Source organism: Bombus fervidus, chromosome 2 (assembly GCF_041682495.2).
Source record: "Bombus fervidus isolate BK054 chromosome 2, iyBomFerv1, whole genome shotgun sequence".
NCBI lineage: Eukaryota > Metazoa > Arthropoda > Insecta > Hymenoptera > Apidae > Bombus > Bombus fervidus.
In genome coordinates, this window is record NC_091518.1 from 12,692,088 (window position 1) to 12,718,513 (window position 26,426).

Below are 26,426 nucleotides of genomic sequence, written 5' to 3' on the forward strand. Positions count from 1 at the left end.
GAATCTCAGAGATTTAAATAATACGTAAATTATTGAGATTTCTATAGATTATCATTTTTTTAATGAGTATTATTTGTAAGTAGTATTTTAATAATTTTTTAAAATGTTTCTAATAACAAGACGATTATCATATATACAATATATTTATTATGTATGTACAAAGATGTGTAAATTTTCGCAAAATATGTTTATTTTTTGTACTTAATATGTATTTGATTTTTGATAGATTAAAAGAAAGTAAATTACAAATTAAATTACAACACATTCGTAAGGAAATGGTCCTCGGAAACGTTGGTTGTTTGGTCCTGGGCAAGCTGCAAAATGTATTATTTCATTAAAAAAAAGTTTTGTTATATTTTCTACTTACTAGACTTATTCAATTTTATATCAAAACAATACTTTAATTTTAAATAGTATATTATTAGCATTTTTAAATAATTGAAAATTGAGCAGGTTGTGTTTAGTACCGAATTGAATAGTTATCAATTAGTTAGTAAAATATATGTTTGCAAAGTTTATAATTATAATCATTACTTATCGATGATAATAATTACTAACGTTTATCACAATGTGGTCCGTAATAACCAGTTCCTTCGCAGCGACATTTAAATCCAGGATCTGATGATATTTGCAAACATGATCCTCCATTCAAGCAAGGTTTCGATCTATAACATATATCACTACGCCTACCTAAAAAGTAATAAAATAATAAAAAACAATCGGTTAATTCTTTCAGTATTAATATTGGACACATATATGTATTCGTCCAAGTATCTATGAACAAGTTTGATAGTGATATTTAATATTGTGGATGAAATTAACAGGTAAGTTATTACCTCTTAACGCTTCTTTGCAATCTTCGTTAGTATTATATCTGTACTCAGAAGAACAACCGTAACCGCATCTGCATTGTGCACTATAGATGCGACATCCATATTGCATTTGATCCAAATCGCAAGCTTTTGATAATGTACCTATTATTTAAACCAAATTGAAGTACTTAGTAAATATACATATAACAATATGATACAGTACATAATAATTAAATTCTAACTATTCGTCGTATCTTTTATGTTATTGTGGCGGATGATGAGAGGAGTTTAAATTTAAATTATAACGCCGAAAAGATTGCTATTGCAACCGTCAAGTATATTTCGAATAGATATTATTATAAAGGTTTATAAGTTCCGTCGATAAACGTTCGTACAATCGTAGTCGCGAAGATAGATAATAGAATGTTCGCGGATAACTCGAAGACTCGTATACTTCGTTAATTCGCAAATAATGACTCGGTAATAACTCGGTAATAATTCGATGATAATAACTGCCCGCTCGAGATCGTGTTTGTTTATTTATACTGGGGGGGGGGGGGGAGTCGGAATATTCAAATTAGCTTAGAACGACGGTTGCATTGTTTTTGCCTAGTGGTAGTTTAACGCTATTTTCGAGTCGATGTCCTTGTTCCGAGGCACAACAACAGTATGAGATGCCCTCGCTTCGCCTCGTCCTATGACTCATATGTCGCTACATTATTTTCATAAATATCAATATGTATATCATTTAAACTATAAAAAAGACACAAAGTAATTAATTTTTCAGTTCTCTTCTTTTATTAAGAATAGTATGGAAATATATAATTTAATACAATATTCATATTGTATTTTATGTGTGATTCTGAAAACGACAATAAGCGAAATATAAAACGTTTACCATAGGATTAAATGACAATAGCATAAAAGAATACCACTTCTATCAGTAGATGATAAATAAGTCTCTATATGAAATCAATTATGTAACTTCTAATATAACTAAATGGATTAAAACTTAATGAAATTAAATGAATATTCATTTGGAAATAGAACAAACTTTATTAGTAATAAAAATAATTTTATATTACGAAATACTGCGATAAATATTGAAACAATAAGTTATAAATTGCACATTTTCTACAATATTTTCTGTTTGCAGTGAATATATCTGCAGTTTATTTATCCTGAAAAGATAATGCTATGAAGAAACACGCTGCCAGAGGCAACTACATATTTGTACCGGATGTGTCCACTGCACTTCCCACTTGTCTAGATTGATAAACATTTAACGAGATAAAGCATGTCTGCGCGGGTTAATTGATTTTCGGGTATGCATTCTAAATTACTATTATTTTCTTCTATAAATGAATTCATGCTTAAATATATTCTTTCTTATTCGTGCAAAAGACGAAATTTAATTGTAAACATATTTCATAAGATACAATCGAGAAGAAACGCGGAATGTGCATCATTGAAAGTACGCTTTATTATCGTGACACATTATCTGTCTACTCGGTGAATGAACCGAGACGTTTCTTTTAACAGAACGGTTGCATTTATTTTATCTTACGCAAATTACTATCAGAGAGTTACTATCCAACGTTTAAATCAAGTAGTACAAATAGTATCATACGAAAATAACTTTTCCATGATCTTAAAATAAAATCTATCGTCTCCAAATTTAAAAATTTATTAATGTAATTTTTGTATTTCTTAAGATCATCTTTATACAATTGATGAAAACACGCATGCAGAAGTAAGTTATTATGAAATGATAAAATACAGTTACAATATGCCGATTAAATTAGAAGAAAAATGTTCATAGTGATAACATACCACCATATAAATTACGTTATCGTAACCGAAATATCGATTTCTCGATCCTCTCTGATATGTTTAATCAGTATAAAAATTCTAGTGAAACGCAAGTAACGTGTTCGTACCTATAATAACGAGTAGTAGAATTATTGGTAGTATCAGTCTTGGTAGCATGATGGGCTTAAAGCTTTCACAAAATCCGGGGGAGAACTGTTCCGATAACGATAATCCAGATAATTGTAGATGTCAGAAGACAGAGATCGACAACCAGCGCCTGCAGCTAGGCTATTACTTGAACTCAGTAGGGTTAAAGGTCGTTCGTTAAAAGGGGGTTCTTTACACATTCACTATCGCGAGGATAAAATTTGTGCTCCAATGCAATGTTCCCTATGTCAGCTAGCTAGCGTACTCGCTGAACGCGTCAACCGAACTGAACTCCGACTAGCCGACTCCAGACAGCTGTAGAGGCAACTGCCTCTTTATGACTATGACTATTAACTAAATGCGGACTAACGCGCTTAGCTAGTATACCCACCAGACTCTACTACGCTAAAGAACCATGCGTGGGGTATAAAATAAGCCACTGATTACGCATAATATATTTCTAACAAACATATACATATAGATTTATAATTTCATTTGTTCTACCGATATAAACTATTATTTATATTAATGACTTTTGTTCAGTTAATTTTAAATTTAGTTAGTAGTTTTGCAAAATTTATTACAATTTTTTATTATCAATATCGTTTATTTGTGCATTTATATATTATTTTAAATAAAATAACGAGAAAGGTCTTGAAATTCCGGACTGGTATGACCTGAGACTTACAGAACGTTATATCGGTTGGGATTAGCCCCAGTTCGTTACATGATTCCGTATATGTTTTTTTAAACAGAACACATGGTCGGCAGAAAACATTATTATTTCTTTATTTTTGAAAGTAATTAAAATATCTTTTATAGTTTAAATAGAATGTCAACGAACGTTAATTTTTACCATATTTCTCTTATATTGTACATTTTTGCAATGACATTTATATTTTTAAGTAAATTTAGTGCCAATAGTAACGCTGGGTGGTTAGGGAAGTACATTATCACATTTTAAAGTTCGATAACATTTGACACGTACAGTCATAATTCCGGAAGTAGATGTAGCTTACAGTTTATAGTACGGAACGTGTAAAATTTTTCAATTTTCTTTTGTGGATAGTTGTTTATAAGATAAGGATAATCAGTTTAAAAAATGTAATACGAACATATTTAATTTTGCGTATAAACTAAGATTATGATATCGTAATAAAATAAAAAATTAGGTCAAGGCAATTTATTAATTAGAATAATAATTTATTAATGTAGAACATAATCTCTCTTTTGAGACTTGGACGGATTATAAAAATTTTAAGACTTCATTTACAATGTATAAGTACATTCGAGTATTAGTACTGTGAATATTTCAAACAAACATTTCATGTTTTATGCAAATATTTAAAATATTTCAACACATATAACAGATATAAAAGTTTATAACAATGATTTTAATTAGTTTTCTAAATATATGTGTATCTGATATTTTGCATGTAATTCATTATATCATCAAAGGCAAATCTTCTTGTTTCTTTATATTCTAAAAGAACAATATTTATGTAAAATATAATTTTATGTTATACATAAAAGAATTAAAATATTAACTGTTAGTACCTTACATGAATGTTTGATCATGTTGTTCATGAATCATTGTTGCTCTTCTAGATTGAACTATACCACTTTGTCTATTATACAATTCTCGTACCAAGTTGTCCTTTTCTTGTTCAAGTAATGCTATCCGTTGGCTCTTTTTACTGACTTCCTAATTTTTAATCATCAAATGTGAATTAAATATATTATTAATTATATATATTTAATTAATTTACCTCTGTTAGTCTATGATTCTGTTGCTTTAACCTAGATAATATATCTTGCTGAAGTTGGGTCGATGTAGGAGTGCTAAGAAACGCAAGATTCATGTGAAGAGGAAGTCCACCACGTTCCCAACTACTTATTAGTGCAGCTAAGTGTCTGTTGACTTCTAAGACACGAGCACGTTGTAATTCTAAACGTTCTTGCTGTGCCTCTGTCCATTGTTCCTAAATAAAATCATACATGTTAACACAAAATATTTCAGATAATTTTATAAAGTTGGAAAGCATATTTAATACCACATGAGATCCCATACGCCCAAGATGTTTAATTTTTTCCTGAGTAGCAGATATTTGTTTCAAATACCATTCTCTAGCTTTATCAACTGCAGCTAGACCTTGAAGTAATACATCTTTCTCTTGTTCAATCTGTTTCATTCTTTTCATCTAAAAAAGAGAGCTATCAAATAGTTACTGCTGTTAAAAATTAAGAAACAGGCTTCCCAACTATGTATTAAAATATAATATAAATATATTATATACTATGCTGAACTTAGTATAAATTGTATTGTGGTCTACATGTTAATAATCACCAAATTTCATGCATACCCAAAACCAATCACCAATCGTTAGTTGGGAATCCTAGAGAAGAATATCTTTACCATATTGTAATCAATACCATTCTGCAACGTATGACGCCTAGGTTCTCTGCGTCTACTTAATGGTTTCTTAGGCTGTAAGCCAACTTGATTATTTTGCAATTCAACTGCTTTACCATCTCCCAATACTCTGGTTGGTCTTAATAATGTTCTAGTGTCAGATCTATAATTTACCGTTGGTAATTGTCTTTTTTCTATAGCTTTATCATCATTCATTAACAAACCCATCTGCCAATTTTGTAATACAGTTCGAATTTCAGATTTGTCAAAATTTCTTTCTGAATTAATAGTTCTAGCTTCTAATGCAGCACCCATCCGTGGAGGTTTAGGAGGTCCATATGCTTTATTTAGCTTCAATTCAGGACCACCTCTACCATCCATTAATTCTAAGTGTGTATGATTAACATCTTTTCGACCAGCTAATAACTGTGGCATGCTTAAGGTACGTTGCTGTGATATAGCATTATTTGGCCTAATAGTTGCTGTATTTGGAGATGTCCATGTTGTTTTATTTTGATTATCAGGTATAAGTATTGGAGCAGATGGCGGTCTATTTGGTTGACCATCATGTTTTTTAGAGTCACCATCTGTTTGAATTTGTAGCAAACATATCTTGAGTCCTGTACAAAATCTTTCAAAAGACAATAATCCATTAGGTGGAGTGACTTTTTTAAGGCTGTCCAAAACACCTTTTGGTAGACCTTGCGTTCCATCATCTTGCCATCTGCCTTCAATATCAGAAAATTTTACAAACCCTGTATTTTGGTCATCCATTATATCAAAAAGTGTACGCATAGCGGTGACAAAGTGCTTTGGTAGTCCATCAGCGCTCGAAGTTTGTATTTGCGCCATATTTATATGCAAGCGTATTTAAAATATAGTTGTTAAGAAAACATACATTCATTTAAATATTCCAGACTCATATATTACCTTCCTGGTAATGGAAGGTATAACATTGTTTCTTTTAAGGAATATTTGTCCGATTAGTCATTTCGTTAATTAAATATTGTTTCATTCATCTGATAAATGTCTTTTCGTTTATTTAACATTTATTAAAGTGTACTGCCAAATTATTAGTAGAATTATTTGTGCCAAATATGAATACACTTAAGGCGTTTTGAATACATTTTCCTTTTTTGTATTTTATTAACAGTTAACTTTTTGATAACCTCTTTAAACCTTCGATTGTATGCAACTAAATATGAACGCAACAGATGAAACAGGTGTGTCGAAGTACGAATCTATCTAGAACGTACTACAGTTATTTTACTCATAGAAACAGTTCTTAAAGTATGATATTTAATTTATATATGCATAATATATACATATATAACTTAAACTATATATGAAATTAATACATTACAAAAATAATCATGATATTTTGATGTTTGATAAATAAAAGAAATAAGATGCTAATTATAAATTTTTTAATTTTATTTATCGATTGTTGATACGTATTTGTCGCAGAGATCTCGATAAAACAAAAAAAGATAATTGTTAATATCAAAAAACATGTTATAGACCGTATCAAAGAGAAAATCAGACGAGTTTTTTAAAACAATATGATTCACACGTAACAGGATATTTTATGATGAAAGTAAATATGTTAGTATATTAAAACTTTTGATTACTATACTTGACATAATTTTTTATTCATTTTCATTCAACGCAATGCAACTTTAGTAACATTTTAATTTAAATATCGTTCTCTACAAGCATAAACAACTGTGCATATTTCATATACATATTGCTAAACTCTATAATTATATACGTACAATCATAATTTCTAATTTTGATAGTTCTATTCGCAGACTACGTTTACAGAAATAACGTTCATAAGTTAACAATAATATTGTCAGAAGAATAGTTTTTATTCTGATTTTTTAGTGGTTTCTCAGGCGACTCGACATTAGGACTTCTATCAACATCGCTGTCAGAGGACGAAGAATCTTGAGGTAATTCGATACCTTGCGTTAAAAGGCTGGTTATCCTCTCAACGTCCACCGTATCATCCTGTTCGTGTATCTTCCTTAGGGCATTTGAGACGATACAGAGGTCACCCCTAAGTTCACTGACTACCGCCGTGATTTTTTGAGCGTCCGTGAGAACTTCCACTGATTGAGTGTAGGGATTATAGCGTAATCCAAATGGTCGTTGTATTTGGTTCGCGAATGATCTAAAAGCAGAAATTGATATTCCTTTCACAATCTTCTTTTTTATTGTATTTTTATTTCAATATTTTAGAATTTCGGAATATTTTTATTATACTTTAATATTTTAGAATTTCAGAAGAATAAAGTATATACAACATTACCGCATTTTTTCTTTTGCTTCTTCAAAGCTATCCGTGTAATAGTACGCATTTTGAAACGCGGTAATGATGCATTCTTGCTTGCAAGTCACTTCTGGATCGAATCGGAACGTCTTCTCGGGAACGGACACAGCATGTTTCAGTTCCGCGACAGAAGACAATAAACCAGCTCCGTAAACTCGAAGTATACCATCTTGCTTGCATAATCCAAATTCCACCGTAAAGAAATAGAGCTAAAAACAACAGTAAAACAAGGACGAGCTCAACATAGTTAATGACTTCTACAGTTAAAGCTGAAACAAAATATAATCTTCTTGTTTTCTGAATTTTCTTTTTATTTATAAATATTAACTTCTTTAATATGAGGTTCTTTACACTCGTGAAATAAGCTTCTATAAATTTTTGATGAAAGTAAGAAACTACCTGGAGCATAGAACACTTACAGTTGCCAATTTATTGATGTCCTCGTCCGAAGCTCCAAGCGAAGCAAGTCCAAGTTCCTGCGAGAATTGTGCGAAACTTGGATTCGCCAAAAGCGGCATGTGCCCTAACAATTCGTGACAGCAGTCCCTATAAATAATTCAATAGAGTTAATAGAAAAAAGGAAAAATACAAAGAAGAAATGGTAAGAAAATGTGTTTAAAGCTTTATTTTTATTCTTTAATTTTATCTAGCTTTACTTTTATCTATTTTATTTATTTGTCTGTGTGTACAACATATTTATATCCGTTATTTGATATGGTTTATACACTTTTAAATTACTTACGGTTCAGGCGTATAAAAAGGATCGGATGAATGTCGAATGTATTGTGTACAATGAAATACTCGAAAAGCAAGACCGGCCAAAAAATCTCTTGGTGTAAGGTAGCCTGCTACGGGTCGAAGTTGAAATCCAGTTGTTCCTAATAGTATCATAGACAAATTGTATTTGTTTATTTTTCACTCATTTCTAATTAAAATAATTCTATTATCATTAATCGTATACTCACGCTTCAAGAAAACGTTTACATCTTGCAACTGTGGTATATTATCCTCTCTGTCGATCAAATATGAAGTTTATTTAAATTAATTATGTTTGATATCATTTGATTTAATCCTCAGAAGAATCTTTACCTATAGCCACAGTATTTCTCCAGTTTTGGCCAATTTTCCAGATATTCCTTACAAGCATGTTTCTGATAAAGCTGATGCAATTCACGGAAAACGGTTCCCCTGTAGAAAACGAATGTTATTCGCTGATAAATTTTAAGAATATAAAATTGCAAAGAATTATTTATAAATATCGTTAACGATGATGTTAAGTTTTAAATTAATTGGTGTTAAATCTTCTCATTCTTGAATATGTCTCGTAGGTTTCAACGAAACTAGATTACTTATCCACGCTTCTCGTATACACATCTGGAGAAAATCGTATTAGGGAAGTCACTCGAAGATCGCGAGGATAAATTAAATAAGGACAATTAAGGAGTGCATTCAACGCGGGCCAATCTTGGCTGATTCATACGTCCCATAGGCGACGGGTGAAGTTGAAACTTTCCTTGTTATATTGGTAGAACTAGGATATCGTTTCGTAATTGAAGGGAAATCTTGCGAAGTTATCAAAAGAATTTGTTCTTCTCCGTCATAGATTGCTTTCATGTTTGTCGAAGCACGTACGAAGATTTCTTGCAACGAGCGAAAGTTTTATCAAAAACTTCATACACACGACGAACGTATTTATTTTTATCGAAACGATGTTAAAACATCTTTTTAACAAATAAAAAAAAAAGGAAAATACGGAACGCAATGATATAAATTTACGAACCAAGTTCTGATCTCCTCTGGCGTGTATTGAACGCGAGGAATTGGTTGACCACTAAAAGAAAATTAATGTTAGTAGTGTTCTATCTATGTCGTAGTTAACAATTATATTTTTTTTCGTAAAAGATCATTGATTTTTTTTTAACGTACTATCTGTAATTGTTTGCGATATCCGCGAATTGCACACGACGTTTGCGATACACCGGGTCTTTAAAGCCCTGAAAATATTGAATTAAATTGGTATCATATAATGTTGTATATATCTTAGGGACTACGTATTTAACAAGAGAGAACAGTGTTTGAAAACAGAAACGTACTGGATGATCCGCGTCTAATTCGGATCCATACATGAGCACATTTTGAGCTTGATCTAGGTCCGATATTTTTCGTGGAAACCAGGGCATATCTACTTCGCTGAAATCTATAAAGTTTGACCATGATCAGCACTTGTTGGTTCAGAAAAGTTTTTTTTTATTTTAAAAGTGATTTTGATTGTAAAAAATCATTCAACGAAATTGCTCTAAAAGAATTATCGTTTGATGAAATGATCGTTTAAATTTTAAATTTATAGTAGAAATTGATAATAGGTATTATAAACTTCTAATTGATAGTAAAAAAGTTAGAAGTTTAAGTACAAAATTTAAACAATGTAAAATGATATTTAACGAAGAAAGAAAATCTATTAATGACTTACCAAAACTCGGAGCGGCGGAAAGTGATGGAGCATGAGGAATACTTCCTGTTTGCTCGTACTGTGCCAAATTAATGGCGGCGACTTCTCGGCTCAACATCCTCGTCAACTGTTCCATTCTTTTCGAATCACATTCAACATCGACGAGAATTTCGAATTCGGAACCGCGACGCAATGATTTCCGTGACTCGATATGAATAACATTCACACCCAGGTCCTTTACGGAATATTGATTTAAAAATACATTGGTACATTTTCATGAAAGTTTTTACGCATTCTAATGTTTCTAATGTTAAAAGACACTTTAAAAAGATGTTACAGATGTCTTTATTATCTATAAGGATTCTGTAGTTGGTAAATAATCAAATATCGATTTTTAAAGAAAAGTAATGTTTTAAACATATTTTTATGAAAAATGACAGACTAAAAAATATATTATTATTTATACGTATGCAAGAATAAATTTTCAAAATTCTATTTCCTTTCTGATCCTAACGTGAGTGATATCTTATAGCAGGCCCTGTCTAATATCGTTAAACATTATACCTGAAAAACTTGCAGAGCTCGTGCCAAGCCACCGATTTGGTTTTTCAAGGAAAAAACGACAGAATTTTTATTATCGTTGTTCGATTTCCGCTCGACCATGGGGATCTGAACGAATGAGAGAACATATCCATGTGTTACGTTTAACTTTTATCACACAATCAACCGCCTTTTTTCCCTCGTTATTTGCTTCGATTTTCTATATTGCCTTAAGTCACGCAATAATCTTTACGAATGAAATACATATAGGTATGAGAAAAGTATCAAGAAAAAGGAGGATTAGAAAGATTGCTCCAACTTGGAACAACTAAGAAACACGGAACATGAATTTGTCGAAGAAGAAAGAACGAGTTAAAAAAAGCATTTTATACTTTGTAACTACAGTTCCGAAATCGACGCACATCGCTCGACTTATGTATGGGACTTCCTTCTTTAATGGCCCAGTGTTCGCCTCTTCTGTATAGCCACACCCCGAGAAGGCCCTTTCCGGAACCACTCATACTGATCCTCGGTTCAAACTGAACAAACTTTCCAATTTTTCAACCAAATTTTCTATCTCTACTATAACATATAATACTTTCGCTCACCGATAAGAAAATCAATCGAACGATGCAAGTGAGTATCTCTATTTAAAAATCTATCTAAATGTTGAACTTGGATAACACTTAAACAATTTCTCTCGACGCAATAGCTGTTAGTCCAATGAATCGTCTCTCTAAGCACCGCGTGCGACAGTGTCCCGGTACCAGTGTCTTCTGCTCTTCTTAAGACCTCGGTCCCCTCCGTGTACGTGTCCTTCTCAATGACAATCTGTTCGCGATTGGTCGACGCACAGTAGTGCGAAGTTCTCCCATTGGTTGGATAAGACTTTTCATGGGGTTGAAGAGGAGTGTTGGCTCACCCCATTTAACGGTAACTGTGCCGGTTCCACAATGTATTCTGTGTGACGTCACTGGAGTCCACGAAATGTGGGTGGCGCAAGAACTAGCAACGGTGAATGGGGAGAAGAGATTGCAAGGTCTTCGAGACAGGGATGTTATACTTTTCCTTCGGTACCCCTCTTCGCTATTCTCCAAAGATTTCTTTCCTCCCATCCGCACGATACGTTTATACTCGGAGTTTCTGGGCCAAGTGAAATTAGTCTACCATGGAAAAGACACGAATCCGACCATCGATTTACCGAGTTCATGCTTTTCCGCGTTCATTTAACAGCTCGTGATACTTCCTTCGACTTTGACTTTGTTCTGGTAAAAATTACATCATCGAAGATTTTTCGGATTTCTTTCTCGATACTTATTTTTCTGTTTAAATATATAATATTGTTAGTCATAAGTTAATAACGGAGCACACGTTTCAATTGTTATTAAATATCAGCAAGTATATGTTTGTAATAGACGACGTGGAAATTCGTAGAAAATGTTACGCAATTTATCGTATTATTAACATTTGTGAATTACTAAATTCACGATTGTGAAAATATTGTGAAACGATATCGCGAGTGAGTGTGAACTACATACCTAAATGGGGAAGTGCTTTTGGAGAAGTGTAATCTTCTTCGGAGAATTTAATTTTTCTCTTTCTTTTCCGTTTCTTTTTTTCAACGAGACAATCATTCTCGCTTTTGTGTATCTTTTCCACAGAACAAAGAGGCTGTTTAATAAAAGCTCGAACAGCCGAGAACACTCCTCCGCCTCGTGGCAAAGCAGATGCAGCACATTACCAATGTCCATCACTTACGACTATCAGCTAGCACCCTTGTTGAATTATACCGAGCGTTCCTCTGGCATTAAGAGAATTGAGAGTATCGTTCGATCTGCGGAGAGAATCTTTCGTTTATCGCCCCGTCTGCCAGTCACTAAATCGTCGCTGAAAATATCTTTTGGATTATTTTTTCTGGCAATATTGATAAATAGCGAGATTTAACTAGTAGATAAGAGACACTGTGTTATAATGTTTTGCTGAAACAATCGGTCGCATCGATTTTCGATACATTCTGTTGTTTAAAGTGCTAAGCTGCTGAGACTGTGTTACTTCAGTAACACGAGAATAATTAAAAGTAAATGTTTTGCTTTTTGCATTAAAAATATTTTACTAAATTTTACAAAGTTTCTTTTCGATACTTCTACTACTAAACTAAACTACTAAACTGAGAATGGTTGTTACATTTGTTAATTAATCTTTTTTCTGCAATTATTATTATAGATATTTAAAAAATTTCTTTATAATAAGAGTAAATATAAAGATACATATGCATTTATACTTGTGATATTAAAAAAAAAAAGATGATATTCTGGCATTTGTGTAAATACTTATCTTTTTTGCATCTAATTGGATAATTATGAAATATTAACATATGTATAATTACAGTACTGTAACACAAAAAAAAAGATAAGTGCTGTAGTCATAATATTAGCTTAAATACTTATTCCTATTTTATGTTAAATTCCTTAATTTTTCGTATTTTTCTGTACTCGATAAAAATTTTATTTTTCGGCGGTCCATGTAGTATGTGTCGTATAAACATGCGTTTAATTATAAGTAATTATTGTACTATTCACCCGTTACCCGTATCGCCAAATTCACTTCCCATTCACAGAGATTCTACAAAGCATGATATCTCTTATCATACTGTCGTCCTTTGTGGCCGAAGTTCAACATTTGTTTCTGCTGTTTTACTAATAACTTTAAGGCAAGATATCGTTGAACACTAAGTACTAATTCGATCTTTATCTATGAAACGAAATCCTTTACACAAATTTTTGTACAACACCAACGATATAAATATAACAACTTGTTTTCTAAGCACACGAATTAAATTGGTCGATACCCCTTCTTTTTTCTTGTTTAGTGCCAGGATCTATAAATATGCTTCCTTGGAAAGGTGTGCGAGCCATGTATGCATACATATATTTCGTCTTTATGGATCTATCAAACAACTTACGATAATAATATAGATTTTGTTCGAAACTAATGTCAATTTCATGAATATTACTTTAATAAAAAATCAATGCAAGCATCCTAATATTTTTATACTAAACTTTAAATGTTGAACACGTAGATCAATTCGATAGTTTCTTAAATATAACTAATATTTTATTTATGGTCAGTGTAATATAAATTTAATTCTCCGTTGGAAGAAGCAAGATTGGGTTGGGTTGGCAAACCGGGTCATTTATATGTAAGCCTAATCTTTTTTATTGTTCTAGGCTTTTATAAAGTCTGGAAATCTTATAAGAGGTCTATACATATATTACGTAATATTACATTATAATCGCTCGTTAAGTCAAATATTTGAAACTTTACCCAATAGAAATAAGAACTCTTTTCGAAGAAATTCAAGAGTGAAATCTCGCTTGGGTTGTCAACGACCCAGTTTGCTTACGGAGGGCTAATCATCGAAACCGTCTCTTTAAACCTCCACCACTTTTTTCAAATACTACTGTTACGTCGCGTGAGTCGGTACCTGCGACGTTCCTCATGGTCAGGCCGCCGAGGCCTGCACATCGTCACACTGACCCGCAATAAACCCAAGGAATCACCATAGCCCACATCTGTTAACAATAAAGTTATATTCTTTGCACACATTCGGTTTATGAGTGGTCCCTTAAATGGGTCCTTAGGTTTATTGCACGCTCGTACTCATTACGGAGAAAGCGAAGGTTTGCCCAGCGAGGTAGTGGCTCTAAGATCCCTTGGACAGTCAAGTCCACCGTTCTACTAGTCCTCGGACAGTCAACTTCAAGTTCTAACATGTCAGTCAAGTTCTTGCCTCTATAACTACCACGTCTAGCAACCTTCGGGTTCATCAACACGCTTTCCAAACACGGTCTGTTCACATCTAGTAGTGTAATCCAGTATAAATAAATACATATATAATATAACTGTGAAGTCCAGTTATATTCCAACCCAATCACCCCTTATTCTCCCACAAGAAATAAGGGGATCGTCCTGTTCGTGGTGTCGATTCGTGCAATCGTAGCGGGAATTTACGACTCCCGTTGACGCGCTATAACGCGACTGTCTCCCCGCGACTGGACGAAAAAACAACTACATTCTATCGCAAAAAATGTGTCGTAGCTTGGATTCGATGGATTCTTCTGTATTTTCCCCTAGTTCTTCGATCATTCTAACGTGTCAGATTAAAATGAGATGAATTAAACAAGTTAAAAATTAGAATCTGTAGCCAAGTTTGAAAAATATAGTATGTATTGCAAGTATAGTATGTATAGCATGTATCTTAATGAAGATACAAACTTGTTGCTTTTGTAATCTTCTCGACACAAGATCTTATGCAACAAAATCACTACTTCTCATTTCTTCTTCTGTATGCTTACATACCATCTCTTTTCTATGTCATCAGCAACTTAATTCCAAGTACGAAGCTTTTGAAAGTTTTTAAGATTAAAATAATTATTTCGGAAACGGATAATTCCAAAGTTATCGAATTAATATATCCTACTATGGATATTAAATGTTTATAAAATGTTATGATCCTTGGATTATTGTGGTACGTATAATCGATATCCTGAAATAATATAGCTTTTAGTATGTACAAAAGTGATAAACACATTATTATGTAAAATACACGACTTTTTATCTACCTATTGTGAAAAACTCGCCCGTTATCATCATTTTATCATCAGTTTCCATATAAATCGAGTCTCTACTTTCTTCTTAATTCTTCTACTGAAGTCTTAATAAAAATCGGCTTCTTCAAACCATTTAATCGATTAGTGAAAAGTAGGCAACTAAGTAAGAACAAGACGATGAGTATTCGCTGTTTGCAAACAGATCCTCTTGGAGTGCATTCTCAGCACGAGTGATTCAAAGGAAGAAGTTGGCTGCACGAGAAGACGAATAAAAATCAAGATACGGTAGGAAAAAGGAAACATTTTACAATCAAATAGATTGAGAACGATGTTATTACTTTATAGGCAGATTTACGAACAAATTTAATCTTAGGCGCGAATCGAATGCAAACTGTCGTGCTGTTTCCTTGCCAATTGTATTCTATATAACTAAATAATGAAATCTTCGAACGCTAAGGATTCTGATTCAGGAAATCGAGAAGAAACGCAAAGTCGCTCGCAAGGTGTTTCACTAAACTTCAAGCGCTCGCAACTTCCTTAACTCGATTAACCGGCATTAATTACTCTTCCTGGATCGTTCGTCTCAACTTTCCCTTCTACTACAATTGGTTTTCATTAAGTCTATACTTCACTACTATGCGTTCTAAAATATACTTCTGATATCCCCATACAAACATAATTTGAGAATATAGTATTCGAATGTAGGACACGTTGAACGTTTCCTTCTGGAATTTGCTACTCTATACATCTTTCCAACAAATATAAAAAATTAACGTTCTTGACTTGCCACCACTTTGCCTGTTCAAAGGTGATCTATTTATGGATGACGGTTTTCTTAATTCCTAAGTGGATTGAACTTTAAGATAAGCGCTTTTGGTAGGAATTCGTTAAAAATCAACGCTCAGTTAATGCAATATTTCATTCGCAATTGTTTTTAGCATTTCATCTAGTTTGATATCTATTTTCTTATATTAAAAAATGCACATTCATCTTGCATGTTTTTTTTCCCATCGTCAAATTATGAATTTTATGCAATTACTATTTTGAAGACGTGTATGTAGAACATAAATACTCATAATTATAAATTCAATGTTAGTTTGTAGCAATATACTACATTTCCTTTCGTCGACTCAGAAAATCGCCTAATTCAACGAATGATAGCAATAATCCTCGTCAAAAAACAAAAGAAGTCATTCTACACAAAAATATCTTATCGTTACATGTCTGTAAAAATCAAATTTCTCATCATACTAAAAAATATAGAAATAAAAAAAGCCATGATTCTAAGATCCCCTCAAGAAATACGCTCCCTCTACATACATACACAATTTATATTGGACGTTGAACGCGTTAAAAGGTTTCTCATTAACGAAAGCAAACCGCTCGATCCATCCGTTCCATCGAAGGGAAAGTTACCCTCCTGTTTCGAAGTAAAAAACTGACCGTTAGATCTCAGTACATGGTGTGCCGATATTTTTGGTTTTGCGCGTTTCAGGGTCGTCAGTTCGGATCGGGTCGGCCCGATTGAAATATTAAATCGAGGAGCTACGGTTCGCCAAGGCGTTTCGGCTTAGATTCGGCCGGCTGGCTTCTCCCGTTCGATTTCCTGGCGGCGCGTTCACGGAAAATCATCGAGTGCACGCGGGGGTGTGCGCGACGCTTACCACGCAGGAATCAATAGGGCGTCGCGAGTAGCGTCGAAGCGGTGGTGCTCGACCGACGTCGTCCCCAACGTCAGCGACATCTTGGCCCTAACGGTTTTCCGGGGGTCGCCGAGCAGCTCTCCATCAGGCCGTCACGGCCGCCTTCAGGACCGACCCCACGCCGTCTGTTTTCCGCTGGCTGTTGCAGAATGGCCGATACCGAATTTGAGGAATTTCGACACTATTTTGAGAGGCTTCCACAGCATCTCAAGGCACCACTTTCCAATTACACGTGAGTACATGGCGTTCCATTCTCCTGTTTTGCCTTTCCGAATATATTTCCGTACAACGTGCGATGTTTCCGACGTTTGAAGGCGAATCGTTAGAAAGGATGGCGTGAAACGTACATCGGTGACACGTCGATGGGACATTCTATTTGTAGAGTGTATAATTTACTTGTTCTTCCTTTTTCCTTGTTTTATTAGAAAGGTAGATTTTTGAACATATTGGTTTCTGCTACGATCACTGAATTAGGACGATCTTTGACGTAAAAGTATACCTCCTTAAATAGGGGTTGCGCTATCGACAATGTGACAAGGCTTCTGACAGTATAGTAGGTGAACGTGTTCTTTAGGGTCGAGCTGTAAGGAGCTGTAAAAATAGTAGAGACGGGATGAAATTAATTGGCAACGTTCGATGTGAATGTACGTTTATGATATAGCATGTCTGTTGTAGCGATTGTAAAATTGGGAATTAGTTGTATGTGATTACAATGAGAAGAAAAGCAACCCTCTTGATTTAACTTGTAGCAGTATGATTACTTTCTTGTAGAAATACTTGTGGTCTTTTTATTAATCTAGTCTGACATAGTTTCGTCATTGCAAAATTTTAACCATTACGGAAAAGCGTCATTGTGTTTTTGTAGCTCGTTTCTGTAACTGATGATTAATTCAATGCATTTCGAGTCGAGTTGCGTTGGGATTTTATTGCTTAGGGAGTAGGTTTCGACCCGATGAATTGCACATTCGGGAGGAGATTAAAGGGGTAAGGTATAAGTGCATCAAAAAGATACACTGTGGAGGCGCGGTCGATGCTGTTCCCTGTCTGTGAAATAAGTTCAGTGCGGAAAAATGCAGTCTATATACGACATTTGCCAAATGTTATCGTTTTTCATAAGAAAAGCTACAAATTTAATATTTTATTAAACTGATATTACGATTAAATCAAATATTACTTTACCGTTTTTAACATTATATGTCATCTTTGATTTACTATTATAAGATTTTTCCTTCTTACTTTTACAAGTGTATAAATAACATCCTTTTATTTTGTCTATTTTAATCATAAAAAATAACAAATTAATGTAGAGATCTTAAACACGTAAATATAAAAATGAAGTATCTCCTTTATTGCTATTAATAAGTCAAATCTATAAATCAAATGGTATTTTTGTAAGTGATCAACCGTGATTTGAAAATGCAAAGTGTGCGTAAAAATTTTATTTATTTATGGTTAACGATACTCGATGAAATGGCAAGTTAGAATGAAATAAAATCAATTGGAGTCTATCGTATACGTGAAACGATTTCCACTTTAGCTGTCAGTCATGATTACTTGCCTTTTGTACAAAACAAGCACGCGCTATTAATGGACCAGTCACGCCTCAGTTTTTATCGTTAATTATCTAATCTGTCGTCCCCATTTCTTTACAGCGACGAATTGATTATAAGTTTCGAGGTTCGTAAATAGAATCGGATTTAAAACGACTAACTATCTCTCCGTTTTCGATAATAATAAATAATTGTTTTTATAAAATACCGTTATATTTTCCAGAAAAATAAAATATAATTTTTCATATAACTGTTGGGCGATATGAACATTGAAGTTTATAGAAGATACGTATACATATACCGCAAACCACAAGATTAAAATAACACGTCGTTTACCTGTTGGTCAATGATATCCGAGTGTTTCTTAGTCGCGAGACGTTTCCTGGGAGTTCCAATCTGTCAACTTTGATTCACTTGCTTTTTAAATAGATAATATTTTAACAGACGACGTATTAAAACACGACATATTATTTTTGTTAGGAAATTTCAATCGATTCTGATGTTCATTGAATATGACATAGAAGATCTTACCTATTTCCTAGAAACGAAAATATACCTTTCATATTATCCGTTGTATAACAAGAACGCCATTTTTATATTACAAAACATTTAATTATTTAGTAGAAAAATTAATTTAAAGAATATATCATTCATCTACATGATATAGAATTCACTAACAGTTGTATAGTCGATTCCCTGGTACATACAAACATAGACTTTCCAGATACAGCTCCTGTTATCATTACATTCTCATTCCGTTAATATCATCCTCCTGCTTTTTCAATTTCTTAGTTACACGCTTAAAACTTCTTCGTGTCTCACCTTTTGCCTCTAAAATTAATCAAGAATTTAATATAATGATCATGATGATTTAGTAAGAATATTAATAACATTTGATCTTTGCTCTTAAAAGTTTTATATTTTAAATGATCAATTTCAATAATTAATACTGCGAACTATTACTGAAAACAGGCTCGTTCACGATGTGATGATAGACGATTCGCCGACCTCGTCGCAGGATAGCGACCCGGAGGTCGAGAGATCTTGCGATGGAGTCGCAGGCGATTCCGAGGACGAGGAAGTGGTGGTTATTCATCGGCACGAGAATCAGAGCGGACACACTTCCGGTGACGATAGCGAAGATCTCGATCACAACTGTTCCATCGTCGCTGATAGCGACTTTAGGTTGGTAACATCGTAAGTGCACACTACTTCTTTTTTGGCCTGCGAACATATAAATTCCATAGATCAAAATTTTTGATTCAAGACTGTGGAATTGACAAATTATCAAGAGATCGTGCAATTTTTGTTTAAGCCAGAATTTTCCTCTAAAAATTATAATGATATTGATATAAGTGTAAATCAAAGTGGCAATTTTAACTAACTTGTCTTGAATTTTGTTCGAGATAATTAGAGGACTCCTTGCTCGAAGAAATTAATTCAAAGAATAGATTGAATTTTAGTTATAATTTTCGAAACGAGTAGGCAAGCCTCTAATTATTTCCAACTATATGTTATGTTCAATGAATTAATTACGTGTCGTTGATATTAAACAATTTAGATGGCCTGTTTAAATTCAAATTCAAATTTAGTCGTGCATCTATGTTTCCTCTTTGAATGCAACTTCTTGTAACTTCTGCATGCAAGAAGTTTTTGTTCCTCTATTAATTTAAACATTTCCAATTAAATCTTTATAGATGTACAAGGTTACAATTATTTTTAAGCACTCGTTATTCTTTCCAAGAAAAAAAGCTATCGATATTCTTTTAATTTTAGAAATGCTACTAATGGTAAAGGCAAATTTGCACGTCGATTTACTTATGACTAGGATAGTGACACGTGCAGTGCGTTCCAGTGTCATCTGTGTATCCTCTTGCATCTCCTGAAGAAACGATCTTCCCCTGTCGTTAAAGCATTGAGAACAGATTACATAACATTAGGCACTAAACGCGATAGGATCTGAAATTGCGTGTGATATAGACCGACAAATGAAATGAAATTTATTACAATAAAAAAGAAAAACGAATGACCATTCGCTGATTGATCAAACAGAAAAGATACAAGTATGCAAGGATACGAGTGTCGTGGTGCTTTTGTGTAAAGAAACAAATTTTGTGATCCGTTCTCAATCGTGATAGGAATTTATTAGTGGCACTCACTATTGTGGAAACCCAATTAGAGAGAAAAAGAAAGTAAAATCTACACACTTTAAATGGCATGGTGAAAGGTAGCTTAGCTCACTACACGACTACCCTTGGGTGACATTAGCTTGTTCGGTGGACTGAGCAGCAGGGGTCGATCGGCAGGCGTCGGTGGACCGGGCCCTGGTGGAGGTAGCACTGCCGGAACCGGTAACGGTGGTAGAGATAGCGTAGTCAGCGACGTCGGGGATTCCTGTTCGAGTCTGAGTTCCTGGCCGACACCTGAACATGTACCCTCGAATCGTCCTGGAAGTGGTAGCACCGAGCGCAGACGTCGGAGATTACCGGAAATTCCTAAAACGAAGAAATGTAAGAAACTTAAAACTGTAAATATCGATATACATATATACATATACATACGTTTAACCCTTTAGACATAATATCACCCAGTAACTATTATATCCTTCTTAAATTACGTATTATAGAACTGTAGTAGTCATAATAGTTTATCAGAGACAATTCAGCTTTGTTCATGGTTCTTTCTTCCGCTTCTTTGTGAATCAAAAAGATAGGTTATAATAGATATACAATAAAATTGCTACGATATTTTATACTATAAAAGGTCAGTGAGGAAAAGGTTGTTACGCTATGATACCTTGACAACGTGACCCTCAATCTGTAACACGATCCATCGCGAATCAGCCTTATCTTATGCGTTTCTCATCACCTGTTTTGATTCACTGATCTTGACGATACCACGCATTCAACCGCAGAATCGACGACCGCAACCAAAGAAAATCCATAATGACATCTAACTTACGTCACGTCACTTGTTGAAGATACATATAACTGAGACTTATTGACCTGTGATCACATTTGTACTAATATGCGTCGAACGCATTATAAGTAGTCTATCATTGTTTATACATGAAAATTAAACATGTTAAATTCACATGATTTGAAGTACCTGCTCATTCGGGAAGAAGGTAGCCATTTATTAATTATTCAAATTGCTTGAATAAATTTATTTGTTTTGTAAAATATTTGCTTTTTTTTTTTAGCTCTGCCTATCGGTCAGACGTCTATGCAGTCGTCATCGTCTCTGGCAGACGAATTGAATGCAGCAACTGGTTCGAGTTCTAGCCGGCCGCACTTAGTCTTACGAAAATGTCACTCGAGGCTTCGTCATGAGGATAGTTCACCTGACAGCGAGCGAATGGCTACTGACAGTGGTCATTCCACTGCCCATTCGCCGGAAAATGGACCGAAAAGTGTGTCGCCGATTCCCTGTAACACGTTGCAGAACACTGACTCTGTTTCGCCAAGTAGTACACCAGGTGATTTTTTCCTCGATATCATTCTCGTAAATTATATATAAATATTTTACTTAGTTTTACTTGGTCGTGTGTTTCGTGCTAAGAGTTTCTATTTGTTTCTCATACGACGGAATGTCATTGTTCATTGCAACCTTCAATATAATTTTACATTATAATTTTCATTATATTTGTTCCCGTGTTGCTTCGAAGGAAGCGGTGGTGTGCCTTTTACTCAATTAGAGCTGTTGGAGGCGACGCATCGAGGATTGCACAAATTCGTACCAAGACATCATGACGAGATCGACCTCGAAATCGGTGATCCTATTTACGTTCAGAAAGAGGCTGACGATCTATGGTGTGAAGGTTCGAATATTCTTTGACTCTCAGATTTAACCAACCCGTTCTTTATCTTGAGCAATCATACAAAATTGTAATTATTCCTAAATAAGATCAAGGAAACTCTTCTTATGATATAATGTTGAACAACCTGAAATTCAAGTTAAAGAACATCAATGACAATGAACTTGTTAGTAATAATTGATATATGTTTATATGTTTGTGTTCGTATTGAAGGTGTGAATCTGAGAACAGGTCGCCAAGGTATCTTCCCCTCGGCTTACGCGGTCGACATGGATTACAGTGACTTTGATCCCTCGGCGCCGAAGGTGAAGAGGGAAAGATACCTTCTTGGTTATTTGGGATCTGTGGAGACATTGGCGCATAAAGGCACTGGTGTCGTTTGTCAAGCAGTTCGAAGAATTGTCGGAAACTCGCAAGAATCTCCCGTTTCACAAAGCTGTATCTTGGAAGTGTCCGATCAGGGTCTTCGAATGGTGGATAGAAGTAAACCACGGGTATATTCAAGATTTAAAAGTTCTTCTTAAATTTCCTTCTCCATCGTATCTATTCTTTCCTTTTCTTTTAAACAAATGGTACGCTGTGTTTTTGCAGAAGAATCAAGGACCCTGTCACGATTATTTCTACTCGCTTAAGAACGTTTCATTTTGCGCGTTTCATCCTCGCGATCATCGCTACCTCGGCTTCATCACGAAGCATCCTACCTTGCAAAGGTTCGCTTGCCACGTTTTCATCGGTCAAGAATCTACGAGGCCCGTTGCCGAAGCCGTCGGGTATGCATTTCCCTGTACTTTCTTATTATCAATTTGTTTTTATTATAATTCATAATTTCATTTAACTTCTTTACTCATAACATAAAATCATATTCATGAGAATTCCTTTCTTGCTTCAATAAAGATAGATTACATTCAGAACTCTAACTTCAGTTTCAATTCTTCAAACCGAGAATGTTAAATAAAAATTGTATTATAGCAATAAATAGCTACTGTTTTCTCATGAACCAACTAAATCATTCTTGTAATTAAAGGACAAAGGGTTAATTTCACGGCTGAATTAAAACAAATTTTGCTTTATCGGCTATAACGTTATGTAATTTAAATTTTTCTCTTCATTGAACATTATAAGCCACCGTATAAACCAACGTTCGTTTCAAACTACCTACAACTGTTAAAAAGGTTACTGATATGTAAGTATATTATGTTTTCTTTCGTAGGCGTGCTTTCCATCGGTTCTACACCAAGTTCATCGAGACTGCTTTCCCGATAGAGGATATCTATATCGAATAGATTGTACTGCTGGCCTGTCGTATAGCGGCTACGGAGGAAAAGATAAATCTCACATTCCTTTGTCCCTTGTACATACTGCCCTTAGTTGTAGATATTATAAAAGAAAAATGATAGACGCGAATCAAACACCCAATTTATGTACATATACATATATGCATATACATGTACACATAAGTACTTACCTGTATGTAGATCTATATGTATGTACATATATCTGTATGTATCGAGCAACTTCGGGAAGCGTCACGTCGGGACCGATTATTCAATGCCGTCTATTGTTTCCACATATTCAATTTATTATTTATATTTCTTGTTTTTTTATTAATTATTAAATTTGATCTATTATTTATATATTTTTTAATTTATCATTTCTACAAATCTCGACCGTTTTCCATTATCTCATCCATCCATCCTGCCTTCACTACTTTCCATTTATGCACGAATCGATCCATAGTTCCTGTGAGGCAATTTCATTAGTCGCGAAATCATTTTTCCTCGCTTTCATTACTTTTTGTTACTACGATGGGATGCGACGACTTGAACTCCGGGTGAAAAATCTTTAATATTTGAATAACGTACACTAATTACTTACCAGATAAGAATTAATCGTTAACCTTTCGATCCTTCGACCAAGATATCCGTATAGCGACACATAGAACGAGACAAAACCGACAATAGTGTGGATCGTTCCAACATTTTATTTCAGAATAAAAAAAAAATTATAGCGAACGAAATTTCAGTTTGAATTTATTTTGTCGTGCGCGTGTAAAACGACCGATTCATTGCTTTCAACCGTATAAACGTTTCGAATTTGCTCCGAATTACGTTTAAATCGTGGCAACGAAAGAATATCGTTTTCTTGAAAAAAAGAAAAAGGAAAGGAAACGATCTCCAAACGCGCCAAGAGATATTATTATCGTATCGTATTTAGAGACACGTCTATTTTTCTATCTTTCTTTCCGAAAGAATCGTTAATTATAGATTGCGTTGTAAACGATAAGGCTTTAACGTTTTACGATCTTATTCGATTCCGCGACCTCCGGATCATTCGAATCGCAAAACGACGATCGAAACGCACATTGGCCTCCCTGAATCTTGATTATTATTATCGATTGTACTGCGTTACAGCGTTTCGTGAACTTTCATGCAGTACGAATCAAATCGCACGCACCGAACGATAAAAGGTCGATCTATAAATATAAACAATGAATAAGAATGAAAGGTATATATAAAACAGTCGCGATTATTAATTTGTACCATACTTATTATAATGTTCGATCGTGAGTCTCATGATAAGTCTCGTAATTCGAAAATTCTTCGACATCCTTCGATGTATCGCTTTTGTCAACGAAAATACTCTTAGATTGGTACATATGAAATGTCGTTGATGGAATAACCCATTAAATTTTGTCTTATTGCCAATTATCAATTACAAATAAGAAGAGAAAATTTATTATAAATCAAGTATATGTAACGTTAAGACGATTTACATATTTAAAACATCACAACCTTATTATTGGCCGTCATGAATAATTATAATATTCGTATGATTTTCTTATATACCATGAAAGCTACTGTATACATATATGTATTTAGCATTTGGAGAAGGACGAAGACATTTCCTATTCCATCTTAATAGAAATTGTAACAGCTTCACTTCAAGACCTTTTCAATTTTAGAACTGATAATTCTCATAAACCTAAAATAATAAATAATAGATAATGAATCATGTGAAAATTACTTGAATTAAATATGTGGTATTTTGAAGAAATTACATATTGATAAAGTTTTATTTGAAAAAAACGACATTTTATATGCAGCAACTAATACAATTACTAATATTGCTCTTCGAATTTCTTTTTTTTTTCTGTATATGTTAAAAATGAATCAGTCTCGTTATAGGTATCATTTAGTTTAGATGATTACGTGCTTGGGATTTGATCCACGCTGTACACGTATTGAACAACTCAGTTACACACAGTATGTTGAATAAAAATTGAGAGACAAACTGCAGTGCTTACTCATTACTAAGAGACTCTTGTCTGCACCATCGTCTATCAAATATACGTGCCTTTGATTGAGATCGCCTCGAGTATCGTGCCTTTACGATTATTTTCTCATACAGGTACAAATTAATATCATCCGCGTGTGTATAACTCATTATTACTTACTCTTGAATTTTTTCATGAACTGCATCGTCGAGTTAGAATAAAAAGGTGCGTGATGCAAAAAACCATACTTTGACTACATTTATGTCCGTTACCTTTAAAACTTGATTAAAAAGAAACGTAGATTTACTTGTGACAAAAGAAAGAAAAGGAAATGTTACCGTTGATCGTTTATGGAAAGTGACACCTATATTTATCGTTCTATCTTTCGATTTGAAGTTTTTCGATGTTTTCGTCGTCGAGATATTCGATTGGGGATTCGATTAGAACCTTCGCTCGATAAAAAATCATAAATTAAGATATAGTTGCAACTTTTCAATAGCTACATGAATCCTCGTTATCGATCGTGATTTTTTCTTTCTTTTTTTATCTCATGATAGGTAAATGGGCAAAATACCTTGTTTACCAAGTTATTTGCTCGAAAAGAACATACACGCTTTGTTCGTTCGTGTAATATAAGTACGTACATACCTACATTGGAAGCGCTGGCCAAATTGTTCTTTTCTGACAGTCATGATCTAAATGAATCCTATATGCTTAGCAGAACTCTTTACTTATTTCTTAGTCAGATGAATGCTCAGAAGAAAAAAGCAAAGAAAAAAGAAATAGAAGAAGAACAGAATGTTTAAGAATAACAGAATTCTATGGGGACAAATAATGTGTTTAAACTAGCAGGAAAATAATCACAGTCCAGCAAGAACATGAAGAAATACTGTCAGTTATGTTGACAGTGTTTAATGTGATAATGTCTGTAATACTTTGCAGGGCGGCCAGTCTTGCAGTTATT

General features: G+C 33.9%; 4 protein-coding genes and 1 long non-coding RNA gene across 12 annotated transcripts; 1 reads left to right on the forward strand and 4 right to left on the reverse strand.

The window, feature by feature from the left end:
- Positions 1–168: 168 nt before the first annotated feature.
- LOC139992855 (uncharacterized) lies at positions 169–3,138 on the reverse strand. The gene is made up of 4 exons (XM_072014106.1): positions 2,753–3,138; positions 837–974; positions 559–690; positions 169–314 (listed from the first exon to the last, which is right to left on the reverse strand). The coding sequence occupies exons 1-4, from the start codon at positions 2,799–2,801 to the stop codon at positions 250–252; spliced, it is 384 nt and encodes a 127-aa protein (XP_071870207.1). The 5' UTR covers positions 2,802–3,138; the 3' UTR covers positions 169–249.
- An 801-nt stretch (positions 3,139–3,939) lies between these two features.
- Positions 3,940–6,444, reverse strand: LOC139992797 (suppressor APC domain-containing protein 2). 2 transcript variants are annotated; one of them, XM_072014002.1, is made up of 5 exons: positions 5,188–6,444; positions 4,826–4,972; positions 4,541–4,753; positions 4,334–4,476; positions 3,940–4,254 (listed from the first exon to the last, which is right to left on the reverse strand). In XM_072014002.1, the coding sequence occupies exons 1-5, from the start codon at positions 6,034–6,036 to the stop codon at positions 4,248–4,250; spliced, it is 1,359 nt and encodes a 452-aa protein (XP_071870103.1). In that variant the 5' UTR covers positions 6,037–6,444; the 3' UTR covers positions 3,940–4,247. The 2 variants fall into 2 exon arrangements, with proteins under 2 accessions (XP_071870103.1, XP_071870109.1); XM_072014008.1 differs by having other exon boundaries at positions 4,329–4,476.
- Positions 6,445–6,815: 371 nt separating this feature from the next.
- Positions 6,816–11,243, reverse strand: Trhn (tryptophan hydroxylase). 3 transcript variants are annotated; one of them, XM_072013817.1, is made up of 12 exons: positions 11,117–11,243; positions 10,931–11,047; positions 10,533–10,637; positions 9,990–10,203; positions 9,446–9,716; positions 9,300–9,350; positions 8,609–8,707; positions 8,485–8,531; positions 8,262–8,397; positions 7,939–8,065; positions 7,499–7,728; positions 6,816–7,360 (listed from the first exon to the last, which is right to left on the reverse strand). In XM_072013817.1, exons 2-12 carry the CDS (start codon positions 11,027–11,029, stop codon positions 7,018–7,020), a joined length of 1,722 nt encoding a protein of 573 aa, XP_071869918.1. In that variant the 5' UTR covers positions 11,030–11,047; positions 11,117–11,243; the 3' UTR covers positions 6,816–7,017. The 3 variants fall into 3 exon arrangements, with proteins under 3 accessions (XP_071869918.1, XP_071869927.1, XP_071869908.1); XM_072013826.1 differs by having other exon boundaries at positions 9,446–9,513; positions 9,613–9,716; positions 10,931–11,243; XM_072013807.1 differs by having other exon boundaries at positions 10,931–11,243.
- Positions 11,244–16,884: 5,641 nt separating this feature from the next.
- Aplip1 (JNK-interacting protein Aplip1) lies at positions 16,885–25,707 on the forward strand. Of its 5 annotated transcripts, none has more exons than XM_072013938.1 (8): positions 16,885–17,053; positions 19,344–19,568; positions 20,640–20,881; positions 21,574–21,849; positions 22,039–22,191; positions 22,402–22,682; positions 22,780–22,958; positions 23,399–25,707. In XM_072013938.1, the coding sequence occupies exons 1-8, from the start codon at positions 16,971–16,973 to the stop codon at positions 23,469–23,471; spliced, it is 1,512 nt and encodes a 503-aa protein (XP_071870039.1). In that variant the 5' UTR covers positions 16,885–16,970; the 3' UTR covers positions 23,472–25,707. The 5 variants fall into 5 exon arrangements, with proteins under 5 accessions (XP_071870039.1, XP_071870057.1, XP_071870048.1 ...); XM_072013956.1 differs by having other exon boundaries at positions 20,661–20,881; XM_072013947.1 differs by having other exon boundaries at positions 19,344–19,556.
- Positions 18,582–20,705, reverse strand: LOC139992863 (uncharacterized). The gene is made up of 3 exons (XR_012453399.1): positions 20,579–20,705; positions 19,335–19,595; positions 18,582–19,202 (listed from the first exon to the last, which is right to left on the reverse strand). It is a non-coding gene; the product is annotated as an uncharacterized lncRNA (long non-coding RNA).
- Positions 25,708–26,426: the final 719 nt, after the last annotated feature.